At 44.9% G+C, this 15,726-nt stretch overlaps 1 protein-coding gene across 3 annotated transcripts in view; it reads right to left on the reverse strand.

The window, feature by feature from the left end:
- ARHGEF6 (Rac/Cdc42 guanine nucleotide exchange factor 6) overlaps positions 1–15,726 on the reverse strand; it is a 100,254-nt gene that overhangs the window by 55,247 nt on the left and 29,281 nt on the right. For 2 of the 3 annotated variants that reach the window (XM_047082026.1, XM_047082027.1), the window contains exons 3-6: positions 15,425–15,509; positions 12,458–12,579; positions 10,901–11,102; positions 860–930 (exon numbers count right to left, since the gene is read on the reverse strand). In XM_047082026.1, the coding sequence (XP_046937982.1) occupies positions 860–930; positions 10,901–11,102; positions 12,458–12,579; positions 15,425–15,509 (480 nt within the window). The remainder of the gene's footprint in view (positions 1–859; positions 931–10,900; positions 11,103–12,457; positions 12,580–15,424; positions 15,510–15,726) is intronic. The other variant, XM_047082028.1, reaches the window with a different exon arrangement.

Consider the following 15,726-nt stretch of genomic DNA (forward strand, 5'->3'; position numbering starts at 1 on the left):
GGGTGAAAAGTGACACTAAGGAGAGCCTGGGTGGCTCAATCGGTAAAGCGCCCGACTCTTGATCTCAGTTCAGGTCACGATCCCACGGTTCGTGAGAGCTGTGCTGATGGCGCAGAGCCTGCTCGAGATTGTCTCTCTCTCTCTCTCTCTCCCTCTTTCTCTCTCTCTCTCAAAAGTGACACTATTTCAGACAAGAAAACTTAGAGCTTACAATGATTTGTCCTTTTCATTAGTGATTGGGCCGAGTCTGGAAAGGAGACGTGAAGGAAAGCAGAGGGAAGATTAAGGAGAATAATACAATTTTTTTTCTCAAATGGGAACTTATTTTGAGTACTGTATCTGTCCTATTTATAGCTAATATATTTTGACATGTCTGTGTTCAAGCCAGAGTCATTCCACGCCTCCCGCTGTGCCAGAGGGCAGTCTTCCCTCCGGGCTCTCCTCAAATACAAGGTTCATAATATTTTGGAGGACACCATAATGGATTGATTGATTCGAAAATAAAATCACAGTATGCGATCACTTAAAACTAATAGCATTAGAGGAACGTGGGAACTCACCTTCTTAATATCTGGTAAGGCTATATCTAACTGCTGGGTTTCCCCATCACGCCTACTTATGAACCAATTTCTCTTTGGGCTACCTTGGAATTTTTCAGTACGGTGGATGTAAAACTTCTAGACATCTGTAAGAGGCCTACCAGCAGAAGAGCTCCACGGTAGCACAGCTGACATTAGACCCTTGCGATACTTTACCCAGTCTCCTGTGAGCGTCACCTCAACGCATCAGTGGCTCAGCAAGTGAAAAGGTTCCATACAGAGAGTCAAGAAATTTTGTTAGTTCTGATCTGAACACTCACCACAGTATAATAGTTCTTGGTAAGTGGAGTAGTTTCGAATCCTTTGCCAGCCTTGGGGGAGAGGGGTCTCTCTGTGGAATAGACATTTAAATTATGTTAAGATCACACAGATCTAAGATGAACATTTTATAACTGAAGTCGACTCACATACTATAAATTTTGTCAAATGGAAGGATCAGTGGAAATGTACATTCCCCGACAAGTGACACTCTAATTTTACTAGACTCTAGATGGTCCAAGCTAGGGTTCTTGTCCAGACCCCTTCAATTTCCAAGAAGTTAAGGCCTAGCTAATGAATGGCAGGGCCAGACCAAGAACTTCACTCCATTCGGGCTCGTTTCTTTACTCCAGTCTGCCTCTCCACTCACCTCATTCAAAACAGATAAGCCAAATTAATGCTAACCAAATACACATATTTGTAACTTGTAAGTTACTATACAAGTATAGTATAGATATATATTATAACATAGGTAATAGCAGCCATCCTTTCTTGGGGCTCTCTACTGTGCCAAAAATAAAATAATCAGAATCTCTAACACACTGAAAACGAGCAGAAAATTCTTCTTTCTTTTATGTATCGTTTGAGTATCATGACATCGTGCTACAAAATGCTGCCTTTCTTTTACCAGGTTAATCTTACCTATTAAACTCATGACTAAGAGACATCCTAACGCATTCTTTCTTAAAAAAAAAAAAAAACACCTCAGGAAAATACAAGATGGCGATCATAAATGTTTAACAGTGTCACTAACACTACCGTTCCTCCCCTCATTTTCTCCTTTGCTTCATTTTGTTTTACATTCCATTTTTATCTTGCTATATTATATGCTGCTTTAAACTCTTTCTGTAGTATAGTCGAGTACATATAAGTAACCAATTCATAAGATATCATCACACTTGATTTTTCTTTTTAAAAAATATTTTCTAGTTTTAAATCTATTACATCCCAACCCTAAAAAATGCAAATTATAGAGAAAACATAAAAACCAATGATTAGTCTGAGTTAACCATCATCAGAGTAACATTATAAAGCATGTCTTCTCAGTCTTTTTATATATGTATTTGTGAACACACACACACACACACACACACACATATACACACAGAGGGATCTTTCTTACTTTACTTATGGTTTTGTAATTCTCCTAACAACCTTTTTAAAAACTTTTTATTTATTTACTTATTTTTAAGTGTTTTCTATTTATTTTGACAGAGAGAGAGAAAGAGAGAGAGAGCCCCAAGCAGGCTCCGTGCCATCAGCGCAGAGCCCGATGTGGGGCTTGATCCCACCAACTGTGAGATCATGACCTGAGCTGAGATCAAGAGTCGGACGCTTAACCGACCGACCCACCCAGGTACCCCTTTAATGTTATGTTTTTAGGTAAGCTCGAACCCCAGTGTGGGGCTCCAACTCATGACCCCAAGGTCAAAAGTCACATGCCCTACTGACTGAGCCAGCCAGGCGCTCCTCTGTAATTCTATCACATTATCGCATGAATATTTTCTCATTTAACCTTGACTTTTAATTATTATTATATTTAAAATATTATATTAAAATAATCCTTTTATTTATTTGTCACTTAATAGCTTTTCAGACATTTTATTTGAGCCTCACGACCCTAGCAGGCAGAGATGATTGCATTTTGCAGAGAAGGTCACTCAGGTCCAGGGAGGTGAAGTTAGTTACCTAAGGGCATGTACCTAGGACATGGCAGGGCCAAGACTGAAGTTCAGGCGTGCCTTGACAAGAGCCTGTGCTCCTAACCAATATGATGTCCAGAGGTAAATCTACCGAGAAGGGCTTGGTCAATGGCCTTTGCAGTGATTCCTACTGGCGTTCAGAGAGGCCATCAGTTTGAGCTGGGATGCTCAGAGAAGACCTTGCTGGGCAGGAGGCACTCGATCTAGTCCTGGAGGGTGGTGAGAATTCAAACCAGGAGAGAAAACAGTAGAGAACTTTCTGGGCAGGGAAGATTCCAGAAGCACAGTTGTAGACATGGCAATGCTCAAGGCAGGACTGTTCCTGTGCCAATCAATTGTCCAGCTGGGCCTTGCTGGGTAGGGCGAAAACAAGGCAAAAAGGCAGCCCTCTGGGCCAACTGTGTCACGTCCGAGTGATGACAAGTGGGGTACAGCCAGTTGCTGGAAGCTTCACGCCATTTCAAGATCCTCCTGGATCTACCTGGTGGCTTCACAAGATTGTAAGTGGCAGAGCCAGGACTTGAAATCAAGTATTGTACCAAGCCGGCTGTGCTTCCCAGGCACCACTGTTGGACTCAGACTTATTTGAAATTGACAGTTACCAAATTCTTTCAGTGTTTAGGAGGCCAGTTTCCTATAACGTAGTGATAATGGTTCTACTTAGAACTCATAGCCGAGAGCACCTGGGTGGTTCAGTCGGTTCAGCACCCGACTCTTGGTTTCAGCTCAGGTCATGATCTCCCAGTTCGTCAGTTCGAGCTCCACACTGGTCTCCGTGCTAACAGTGCGGAACCTACCTGGGATCCCCTCTCTCTCCCTCTGTCTCTGCCCCTCCCCTGCTCGCTCACTCTCTAAATAAATAAATAAATAAATAAATAAACAAACCTAAAAACATTTTTTTCTAAAAGAACGCACAATCGTTTTGTGCGACTGTAACGTAAGCCAGTCTTGATAAAAATGAAACTTTCTAGAGATACCGGCAAGATAGGGTCAGCTTTCAAAAGCCAGGCTGAACGGGAGGGTAAACAGTAATGGAGAGCCTGCCAAGACAGAGAAGCAGGAAGGAAAGGCCACAGGAATGGGTGATTGCAATGGAAACAAAATGTTACCTATGCGGAGTAGGACGGAGAAACATGAACCGAAAAGAAAGGACTGGCTGCATGGAGGTTCCTGGGTGGCTGAACGGGATGCAAAAAAACAGCTGGTGCTTTAATGAGATCAATACCATTGTCAAACCTCTAGCAGGATTGACAGAGGCCAAAAGAAGACACGGATTACCAGTATCAGGAGTGAAACAGGGGCTGTCACTACCTATCAAAAAGATGACAGGGGCACCTGGGTGGTTCAGTCGGTTTATGATCCGACTCTTGATTTCAGCTCAGGGCATGATCCCTGAGTCATGGGATCGAGCCCCGGTGGGCTCTAGGCGGCTCGTGGAGCCTGCTTAAGATTCTCCTTCTCTCTCTCTCTCTCTGCCCCTCTCCCCTACTCGCACTCTCTTTAAACAAAAAAAAAAGATGATAAAGCAATACTCTGAGCAACTCTACACATATTAACTTGATAATCAGATGTGAAACGAACCAACTCTTCGGAAAACAAAAACTACCACAACTCACCCAGTATGGACTAGACCATTTGAACAGACTTAGAACTATTAGGGAAATTGAACTTCTAAACTTGAAACTCCAGAAAAAGAAATCTCCAGGCCTATGTGGTTTCACTGGAGCACGCTATCACACGTTTAAGGGAGAGGCAATACCAATTCTTCACAATCTCTTAGAGAAAATAAGAGGAGGGATAACCTTCCAACTCATTTTATGAAGTCACTATCACACGGACACCAAAGCCAGACAAAGATAGTATAAAAAAATGACAACTGCAGACCAATAGCCCTCATGAATATAGATGCAAAAAACATTAACAAAATATTAGCAAATAAAATTCCGCAACATTTTTAAAGCATTGTAGACCACGGAATCCATCCCCATGGACGCCAGGTTGGTTAAACATTCCAAAATCAATCAATGCAACCCACAATATTAACAGCCTACAAAGAAAAATCGCATGATAATACCCGTCAGTGCAGAAAAAGCACCTGAGAAAACTCAACAATCCCTCAAGGGGAAGAAACTCCCACCTCCTGTCCCCCCCGAAATAGGAATAAAGTGGAAGTCCTTCAACTCAATAAAGAGTATCTACCAAACACCTGCAGCTGGCGTAGACATACATGGCACAAGATGTAAGGCTGAGCGTGGTCCCCATGAGATCAGGAACAAGGCAAGGTGGTCTCTCTCACCACCTCTTATTCAATTCAGTTCAGCTCAATTCAATTCAATTCAACTCAACCGCTGACATCAACCAACGTCATGAAGAATTCAAATGGGTTACCTGGCATAAGAGAACTCCAACAACAGCACTGTCCCACAGATAAAGCCATAAGAAACCCTCCTAATCCTGATATAAAGAGCCTTTTCCAATTAACGTTTGGTTCTTTCCCCTCCCCTGCTGCTGTACAGATTCCTATTGCCTGTTGGTGGTGATGGGACAAAAAGAAATCTAGTGACAATGGGTTTCTCTGGATATGAAACATCTATGTGACATACCCAGGGGATTACAACAGGAAGTCTAAATATAAAGCTCAATCTTAGTTTTGGTTTACAATCAGCAGGAAGAGTCATTTCTTAAGCTGCCTTAATACAAATTTAATTAGCCAGCTACCTAATCTCCTCATCTGATAACTATATTTACCTGCTAATAAAAAGTCTTAGAAAGATTTAATGACCCTTTAACGGAACCAGTTGCAGAAAACAGAATTTGCTTAAAATATCTGTCCTGATCATACTTGCTTCAATACTTCCTTGGCACGGACATTTTGCCAGGAAAATTTTAATGCAAAGTCCTTAGCTTTTCTCTAAGACAGAAACGAAAAAAAGATACAATTTATGGTGTTACTGATGTATTGGCAGGAATTTTTTTTTCATGCATAAATAACATGTTAATTTACAGGTCACCACTGATTCTTAAAATAAAGGACTGAAAATTGTCACCAATGGCTAATTTTCTTATTTATAATGTATCTGACTCAAACAAAGGAGCAAAGGCCCTTAATATACCCTCTGACGCTTATATAATGCCTAATTGATTCATACATATATTTTTCATGAAACAAAATCTTTGAGAAAATGTTTTTGTTCAAAAGGGTTTATTTTTCTCATGCAACAAGAAAACGAGAGGTACGCAAGCAGGACTGGGAACAATGGCTCCATAATGTCACCACCGTCCAGGTCCCATCATTCTTGGTGAGAGGCTTTTATTATCACGGTCACCAAATCCTACCCTACCTTCAGCCTCAAGCTCATGTCGAAAGGAGTCTCGTGCGTGCGTGTGCGTGCACGAGATACTCAAATATTCTACTTCCTCACTTCCTACGGTAGTAGACTGGTGGCTTCACAGGTCCTCTGAAACCAGCCTCCTCCTGATGGGAGGGAAGAAGCTGTCCCCAGGGCCTTGACCATAATCATCTTCTAGACAAAAGTTACAGTGGAATCTCAAACTTAACATGCCACTCCCCAAGGGCGACTTTACCAGAGCACAAAGTGCTCCTGTCCATAGCAGGCTCAAGGGAAGAAAAGCGGGCACAGTACTCCCACGGCACTGAAATCTGCAGGGTGGGGGTTTGCACAGGGCCAGGGTTGCTTTGTTCCGTTTTGAAGACAATACAAAGGCACGTGGAATACCGGCCCGAATGAGAAGTACCCCAGGCTACCAGGAATGAAGGTCAGAATCACTGACTATTCAAGTGACCTCAGCGTTACCCGCTTGACCCAAGAGTAAACGGAGATCACAGGAGTTCTTGACTTCCATGCCTGATTCAACCTCCCAAACGACCCAAGAGTTTGTGTGGCCGTGGGGTTTAAAGCTCTAAATGGATGGTTTCATTTCAATGAAAGACGTATTTAATCTAGGAGTCATTTTTTTTAAAACTCCTTACAGACAAATCTTCCCTAAGCTTATACATCAGTATGAACTTCATGAAAAGAAATAAAACATTGCAGGGCGCCTGGGTGGCTCAGTCGGGTAAGCATCCGACTTCAGCTCAGGTCATGATCTCGCGGTTCGTGAGTTCGAGCCCCGCGTCGGGCTCTGTGCTGACAGCTCGGAGCCCGGAGCCTGCTTCAGATTCTGTGTCTCCCCTTCTCTCTGCCCCTCCCATGCTCATGCTCTCTCTGTCTCTCAATAAGTAAACATTAAAAAAAATTTTTTTTAAAGAAAGAAAATGTTGACAGGTATATTTTCTACACCAAACATAAAATAGCACAACACTGAACTTAACGTGTCCCTCAGCAGCATCCTAAATAGGTTCCGGCCAACTTGCCCCCCTGTGGAGGCAGCGAGAGGTGGTATGGGCAAGAATTCGGGTCAACAAAGACTCATCACCTCCTTCCCAACAAGACATTTTCATTACACCGAGCTGATCTCCTCCACCACCCCAAGCTCCCTCTGCTCAGTCCTACCACGGATCCTCTGTGGCTTTGGTCCTCCCTGACCAATCACTATGGCTTGGATTGTCCTCCCCTCTCATCTGGACCTATCCACAGCCTACGTGTCTCAAGCCCTACCTCCTCCACGAAGCCACTTCCAACCTCTCCAGCCACAGCACACTCTCTGTCCGCTGACAATCTGCTATGTATTTTTACGCTTTATCATCTACCACTTTACGACGTCAGTTGTCAGTTTCATCTCCGGCTGTTAGCTCTGCCCCGGACTCCAAATCAATAATGACAGCTACCTGCTGGAAATCTTCAGAACGACGACTCTCTGGTGCCTCCACTCAACATGTCCAAAGCAACTCATCATCTTCAGTGAGATCTCCCCGTCACTAGACTATAAACATGAGGACAAAACTCATGTCTTAGGTTTCTCTGACTCACCAGTGCCGGGACAGAGCCTGATATCCCAGTCATGGCAAAGAAACCTTTGCTGGCTGGCTGGGTGCATGACGCCACATGCCCTTAAGGAGCTCACCCTCAAGCTGGACCTCTAGACTTGGAATTATCTTCACCTCCTCCCTTCTGCTCATCACAAATCATCAGCAAATTTTCCTGATTGTTTTTTAACAGTACTGCATCCGCCCACTTTTTCCGCTCCACTATCACAAAAGCAGCCCGCACGGCTCTCTGGATTGCCAAGATCTCAGCAAGAGTCTCTACTGGCTTCCCCACATCCTCGTTGGTTACCCCTACCACTTCTCTGCCATCCAGCCCCCACTTGATGACTAGAAACAGCTTTCGAAACCACATACTGTCCCCTACTATCCCCTGCTTTGTGTTGACACCCTTCTTCATATAGCTCCAGCCGAAGCCCCACTCCTCTTTACGTGCCTTACCCTCAACCCAAATCACCCTACCACCCACTCCACACCTTCCTACCTCCATGCTTTAACTTACTAATGCCCTCTAACCTTCTACCTGTCAGAAGCGTCTTTTCATCCTTCAAGGCCCGATTCAAGTGCTTCCCCCTCCCGCCGAGGTTATTGTTCATAGAACCTTTTTGGTTTTTTTTTGCCTGCACCAATAGCATCTTGTCTAGACTTAGAGCTTTGTCTGCGTTACTTATCCCGTGCTACCCTGTTACAGTTGTCTATGTACACACCTATCTTGACCACTAGACTGTAAGGTCATTAGAGGCAGGGTCCCCGAGGACAGACTAATATAGCCCCACCACCGCTACTACCAAGTATCTAACTGATGCTCAGTGAACAAGCTGAACAGAATATAATGACCTGCCCCACGGTATCCATTCATTTTACAGATACTTAGAGAGCCTAAACAAAACAGAACATCTCTGCCCTCATGGCGCTTACATTCTCATGGGAATATACAGATGGTAAGTGAAGTAAATAAGCACACGTACACTATGTGAGGTGGAGAGAAATGGTTAACAAAAAATAGAGCAGGGAAGGGGGAGAGGGGCAATGGGGATAGGGTTCCATTTTCTTGGGTGACCAGGGAAGGCCCTACTGCAAAGCGGACAAGTAAGCAGAGACCTGAAGGAGGTGAGGGAACCAGGCATGTAGACATCCAGAGAGCCTCCTAGGCAGAGGATCAGTAAGTGAGGTAGGTGCCCATTTGGCACAGGAAACCGGGAGCCAGTGTGGCTGGAGTGGAATGAGTGAGGGGGAGAAAGGTCAGAGAGGAGGTCAGAGGGGCAACGGGAAGCTGAATCCTGGAGGACCTTGTAGGCTAGTGAGATGACCTTGGCTTTTACTCTTTTTGAGATGGGGAGCCATTACCCGAGTTCCATTTTGAAAGAATCACTCTGGCTGCTGAGTTTAAATTCGGTTTAATTTAAGTGGCAGGCTTCCTGGCCCCAGCTGTCCAGACCTATCCTTGATGGCTGGGTAAGACGCTTCAAAGGGTTACCTAGGTGCTCCAATCGGAGCCAGAGATTGCCACGTGAGTCCTTAACTGAGCTCCAAACCAAAGAGAGGATAGAAGAAACCCTAAGGGAAGGGTCCAAAGCCCAGAACAAACAGCCCAGGGCAGTCCACAATGCAGCAGCCAGACTGTGCTACAAGGCATCTCAGCGAGGGACATGATGATGAAGGCATGCTGTCTGTCCACTTCCGGTGTCCTCGCGACAATGCTTGGACAATGCCTTGGGGAATCCCCAGGCAAGGCGGCGAGACCTGTGGCTTTCAATCTGGGGGATGAAGACACTGAATCAACGAACAAAGCTAGAGTGAATCTGGAAAGATAGAGACCGTAACAACCAGACCAAAGCAACTGAAAGACGTAGCGAGGGGTAAAAATCAGCTGTGAGAACCATCAAAACCAAGGAAATTCCAAGAAGGCCTGTGAAAATATTTCAGGGATCCACAGAAACATCTCAATTCCCAGTAATAAAAAAAAAAGCTAAGGGGCACCTGGTTGGCTCTGTCGGTAGAGCATGCAAGTCTTGACCTTGGGGTTGTAAGTTCGTGCCCAATGTTGGGTGTAGACATTACTCAAAAATAAAATCTTCTAAAAAATGCTAAGAAGTCTACACATACATATATAACTATAAATCTTTTAGTAAACATTTATTCCATTAAGGGAGGTGCCCCCTGCCTTAAACCAACACATGACACAGAAAAGCGTGCAAACCAAACTTTCTCTTAAATGCGTTCGGGAAAAGCTCCTAAGAGGGGTTATCTGGGGGAGGATGCAAAGGAGAGAGGAATTTGTATCGCCTATATTATACATCTTTGTAATTTTTTAGTTTATTTACGATGGGCCTATGATTATATTAGCCGATAGTATTAATTTTGAGTCATTAAAAAAGCAATGAAGACGTCTACAAAAGAAAAAGCGCACTGAGCAGCTAACCACTCAAAGGAGCCCTTGGGTAAATATTTTGGGGGAGTGAAGAGATATAACAATGTGAATAACCGAACACTACTTTATCTGTATTGTGACATATTTTTATATATCAGGGTTTTTTTGGTGATATAGGCAGGGCCTCCTTGCTTAAATAACAAAAGGCAAGGAAGTGACCTAAGAAAGTTCTAGAAAGACTACTGAAGAATTCTTAGATTTCATTCTCCCGATATTATTACAAAAGAGGATAAGCAGTTAGCAGTACGTAAGAGTTAAGGGCAATTTTATTCAGAATCAAAGCAGCCAGACGGCTTCCTGCAGCCCTATGATTGTTATTTCTCGAACACATGTCTGAGGCATTTAGACTTAGGTCTGCTTAAAGAGCTTAGGGCTAAAAAAAGGAAGTTAGCACATGGCCTCTCTTATTATTCTTTTCTACCATGGTGATTCTTAGAGTGGCAGGAAGGGGACATAGTTAAGGTGGAACAGTTGTCTGAGCTTTGAATTCTTTAGCTTTTTTAGGTTTTTGCTGTCTTGATGTAATCGAAATGCAACTTCGTTTCAAAATATCTAATCATCGATTTTTCCCAGTTCCCTCCTACCCTAATTGTCGGCTTATAAATGCAAATACAAACAGTTTCTGTTGACCAACTAAAACTACAAGATTGTCAGTAGGGGGGCGCCTGGATGGCTCCGTCGGTTAAGCGTCCTACTTCGGCTCCGGTCATGATCTCATGGTTTGTGAGTTCGAGCCCCTCATCAGGCTCTGTGCTGACAGCTCTGAGCCTGGAGCCTGCTTCGGATTCTGTGTCTCCCTCTCTCTCTGCCCCTACCCCTCTCACGCTCTGTCTCTCTCTCTCTCTCTCTCAAAACTGAATAAACGGTAAAAAAAAAAAAAAATTAAAAAAAAAAAAGATTGTCAGTAGGAATACAAGAGAGTACATCAGTCACGTTCCAAAAGGCTTTTGAAAGATCCACTTACCACTGGACTTAATTTCTCGGACATAATTACTAGGGAACCAGCCTGTTCTGCCATTTAATGTGCCTTCCCACCAGCCTCCTTCTTCAACTCTGGTGACATAAATGATGTCCCCTTTACAAACTGACAGTTCATCTTCATTAGTCTGCTTAAAGTTGAATCTTGCCTTTACTATCAACTGGTGGCCTCCATTTTCCATCATCTCCTAGGGAAATAAAAGCCACACCAGATTAAGCACCCATCTACATGGGGCAGGGGCACAAACGACATGAATTGAGGCAAATAACGTGGGATGCGCAAGGACGGAACCCCAGGTCCACAGCCGTCTTGAGTCTTTAACTGAGGAGTGGGGCTGGGGTGGGGGAGGGTAATAAACGGCGCAGAAGTGCATGCGACCTTTTGTGTTTACGAGAATGTGTATTTTGAAGGGGGCCATAGCTTTCATTCCCCTCTCCCCTCACCAATTGCCTGAAGATACTTGCTAAATGCGCCAGGAAACAAAGTAGAGTGATAAACTATTCCACCCTGCCTCTCCCCAACACCCAGACACGGTCTTACATAATTATAGGGCCAAGATTAAGTACTAATCTACACATAAAATCTGCCTCCCACCTCTCAATGGCTAAGAATATCTTAAATTGGCTGATTTAGTCATATGCAAACATCAAATATCCCGTAGATACCTAAGGCGGAGTTGTTAACCTGTCACGGGCCCCTTTGAGAAGCTGATGCGCACAGGGATCTTGACCTAAACCACCCGTAAGTTCCTGCACAGGAGGTTTGCACACAATTTGAGAGGGTCCAAGGGGGCGCGGAACCGTAGTGTTCATCAGCTCCCCAACGGGAGCCGGGAGCCGTGATCTCAAAAGGTTAAGCGTAGTGTTCATCAGCTCCCCAAAGGGAGCCGTGATCTCAAAAGGTTAAGCGCTTTGGAAGTAATTAAAGTCTTTGGAAGTTACAGCTCCTGATGGCTTAAAGCAAGTGGGTGGCTTTTGACAAGGAATAAAGGTCTCCAAAGAGCCAGCCGAGGATGAGGCGGTTCCTCCCAAATAAAAGCTCCTATTAAGACCAAATGCAGAGCTAACTGGGCTACCCCACGAGGGGAGTTCATCATCACAGGCTCAATAGGAAGGCACAGAGAAAAAGCAAATGACAGTAGCGATGATGATGGCAAGTAATGCATATTGATTGTCTGTTATGTGCCAGGCACTATCTAGTTCTCCTAATAAGCCAGAGGTAGAGGAAATGCCAGCAAGCTGCCATCAGGAAGCCGTTCTAACGACTTCCATTTGCACGGCATTCCCCGCTAAACGAGTCACTCGGTCCCAGGAAGGGAAAGAACTCTGGGACTTCAGCCCCGATTTTCTGACCCTCTGCCCCACATGCCTTTGACGCGCGCCAGCGGGCCAGCCCGAACTGGCGCTAGGTTTAAAGTAGTTTCACCGGCGACGCCCCAAACGCACAGGACGGCTATCTCGCCACACGAGGAGATGAAACCAGGATATCGATTTCATTTGACAGACTGTGAAACAGGCAAGGGGAATTGGCTTCTATACTTACCACTGCCTTTGACTGCCTCTGCAGCCCTGGAGCTGTGCTAACAACTGCTCCCTGTGGGCTTGTCTGAGAACTATTAGCACTAAGAGAAGAGGAACGTCCACATGGTCTTTCTGATAGCTGATCTGTGAAAAGAGGAAAAGGCAAGATAAAGGGAGCCACTCATGTCAGAAGCACGTCTAGAACATAACACAATCTTTCACGGGACATTAGCACGGGCGCCCTGGCCGTAATCCTCACGGTTACCATTCGGAACGTGCCAAGTGAATTTCCTCCCCCCGCCTCCCATTTTGGTGGCCAACTTCTTCATAGCCTTACTGGCCATCGCTGTCCAGTAGAATGAAAAACAGCGACAGAGCCACATTTTCTCTTAACCCATTTCCCTACGACTCTCCCCTCTTGAACCGGTTGAGACAGTACGCCCTGTTATCCAAGGCAGAACTATATTGGGTACCAAACAGCTGTTTGTGGCTCTTATTACTTTGAAATATTTCAAACTTCTCTCTTTGTGTTTTGGCCCTTAACTGGGTGGTTCTTGTCTTCCTCATATGCGGTAACGTGTGTAGCGTATGTAATGTAAATTCTCACAGAAACTGGGGGTGCGGCGGTGGGCGGGGGGGGGGCGGTGGGCGAGGCGAAGGAGAATCGGAGACAGAGTGTGTCTGGGAAAGATGCGATCTTCAAAAATTACACTCGAGAATCTTCTCTTCCTTGAAACCTTGTGAAATTCGATCAGACCAGCGCTGAGCTGGGTGTTTTCCGTATGCTGGCTTCTCGACAAATTCAAATGAGGGCTTTTTTCCTCTCCGTTTATTTTTAAAAGACATAAACTGCAAAAGTCTAAAGCCCAAACATTCCCTAGGCGACAAGCTCAGTATCCAAGTAATTTCCTTGATGCTGTGGGTTTTAACTTTCACCTCCTTGTATTTTATAAATATCCGCGGCAAGGGAAGAGACTATAAAACTTGCTAGCAGAGTTTGGCAAAGGAACGTATAATTTGGATGGCATAATGCTAGAATGATACGATCCTCCCTGCCTAGCACTGGCTAGTTGTCATATGTCTTAAATATAGTTACTCGAATTAGCTGTACTTCTGCTATACGCCTTTGCAATAGCTCAAGAGCCTCCTTTTTTTTTCCCAAATAGCAAAAGAACAACTCTAGAGAAGTATTTTTACATTTATTGCTATTATGTACAGCTCTTTTGACTAAAACTATAATTACTTGATAGCTTCCTAGATGCTCCATTCTATTTGGCACTCGACTATATTGTCTGCTCTCGTGCGCTAATTGTTTCACGTGGGTAAGTTGAGTCTCCCGAAATAGATGGTAATTTTCTCAGGGGCGGGGACCATATCTTACACTTCCTTCGTAGCACCTGGCGGTGCTGGGCACACAGCCTGTGGACTCTCCAACAGTCTGAGCACCAAGACCTATGTTTGGGGGGCGGTCAGTCCGATGTGGCTTTGAACCCCAGCTCTGCCACTTACTTCCCGGTTGGGCAACTGTGGGCCGGACTTCCCTTATCTGTAATACGGACCTAATAATAATACCTACCCCCAGGGTCATTTCAAAGAGGAGACCACCGATGATTCTTAGAATTGCTTAGACCCGTGGTGAGGGCTCAGTGCATCTCAACTATGCTTATTCCCACCCAGCTGTAGGAAAGATGCTGTCTCACAGGAGTAAGGTTATACTCCAAGGCTATGGGGCGTTTTCTTCACATTTGCTAGGATTTATAGTTAATGCCTCCAATGTGGTGGGTATTAAACATTTAAATAAAAAATATTCTTTTCACTCATTATGACCCTGAGGTTTCGTTTCCAGTGCAAGGTTACTGACAACTTCTTTTTTTCTTTTTAAAGTATGTGGATTTCTTTTTTTTTTTTAATGTTTATTTGATTTATTTTTTTTTTCAACGTTTATTTATTTTTGGGACAGAGAGAGACAGAGCATGAACGGGGGAGGAGCAGAGAGAGAGGGTGACACAGAATCGGAAACAGGCTCCAGGCTCTGAGCCATCAGCCCAGAGCCTGACGCGGGGCTCGAACTCACGGACCGCGAGATCGTGACCTGGCTGAAGTCGGACGCTTAACCGACTGCGCCACCCAGGCGCCCCTGATTTATTTTTTGAGAGAGAGATTGACAGAGTGTGAGCAGGGGAGAGGCAGAGAGACAGAGGAAGACACAGAATCCGAAACAGGCTCCAGGCTCCGAGCTGTCAGCACAGAGCCCGATGCAGGGCTCGAACCCACAAACTGTGAGATCATGACCTGAGCTGAAGTCGGGCGCTCAACCGACTGAGCCACCCAGGCGCCCCACTGACAACTTCTTTTACGTGGACAGACACATACAAAAATCTATGAGAAAAACATGGCTCTAATGGGGAAGTAACTGCTATCTTCTGTAAACTTTATGAAAAGGGGAACTCATCTTTTCCTTTTCATTTTCTGTCTTGTTGTTCTCAGTTGTGTATTCTGTAGCTTTGGACGAAATAGTGCCTTGGTTCTTATCATTATATGAAGGCCATTACAATAACATCTGTGATAGATGTGTTTAAATCCTAACCTCTGAACAATTAAAAGGGGCGCCTGGGCGATGCAGTCGGTTAAGCGTCCGACTCTTGGTTTCAGCTCAGGTCATGATCTCACGGTTCATGGGTTCGAGCCCTGCATGGGGCTCAGTGCTGGCAGTGCAGAGCCTGCTTGGGATTCTCTCTCTGTCTCTCTCTCTCTCTCCCTCTCTCTCTGCCCCTACCCTGCTCACTCTCTATCCACCCCACCTCAAAATAAATAAGTAAACATTAAAAAAAAAAAAAAAAGCATTTGACACCCACTGGGGTTGACTTGCAGGGAGGGGAGAGATGTGCACCGATCGAACAGTCGTGGCCAAAGTTGGCTCCTAGGGGAATGAGACGCCCGTGGATCCAAACGTGTCACGCACGACTCACAAATCGCAAACCCAGCTCACCTTCTGTTGCTCTGTTGACAGCTAATAGCGTGCTCAGAACCTTGGAGAAATTGACCCCTGCATAAAGGTCATCAGGATCAAACACCTATGAGAAAGGAAATTGAAACTGTCAGACGCCGTTAAGGGTTCAACTCAGCAAACCAACCTATCGAAAAGGCCACTCCCTCCAGCTCTCAGGAGAAAACGATGTAAAAGCCAAGAGCCAAACCTCCATAGAGCCTTGCGAGAAGTGAAAGCGGCAGCTGAGCCGCCTAATGACATGTGGCAGGGCCCTCGGTGAGTCAGAGCGAAGCAGTGCTGGG

This window comes from Lynx rufus, unplaced genomic scaffold (assembly GCF_022079265.1).
Source record: "Lynx rufus isolate CCGP_SWC_20201006 ecotype Redwood Valley unplaced genomic scaffold, mLynRuf1.p SCAF_19, whole genome shotgun sequence".
NCBI classification, from domain to species: domain Eukaryota; kingdom Metazoa; phylum Chordata; class Mammalia; order Carnivora; family Felidae; genus Lynx; species Lynx rufus.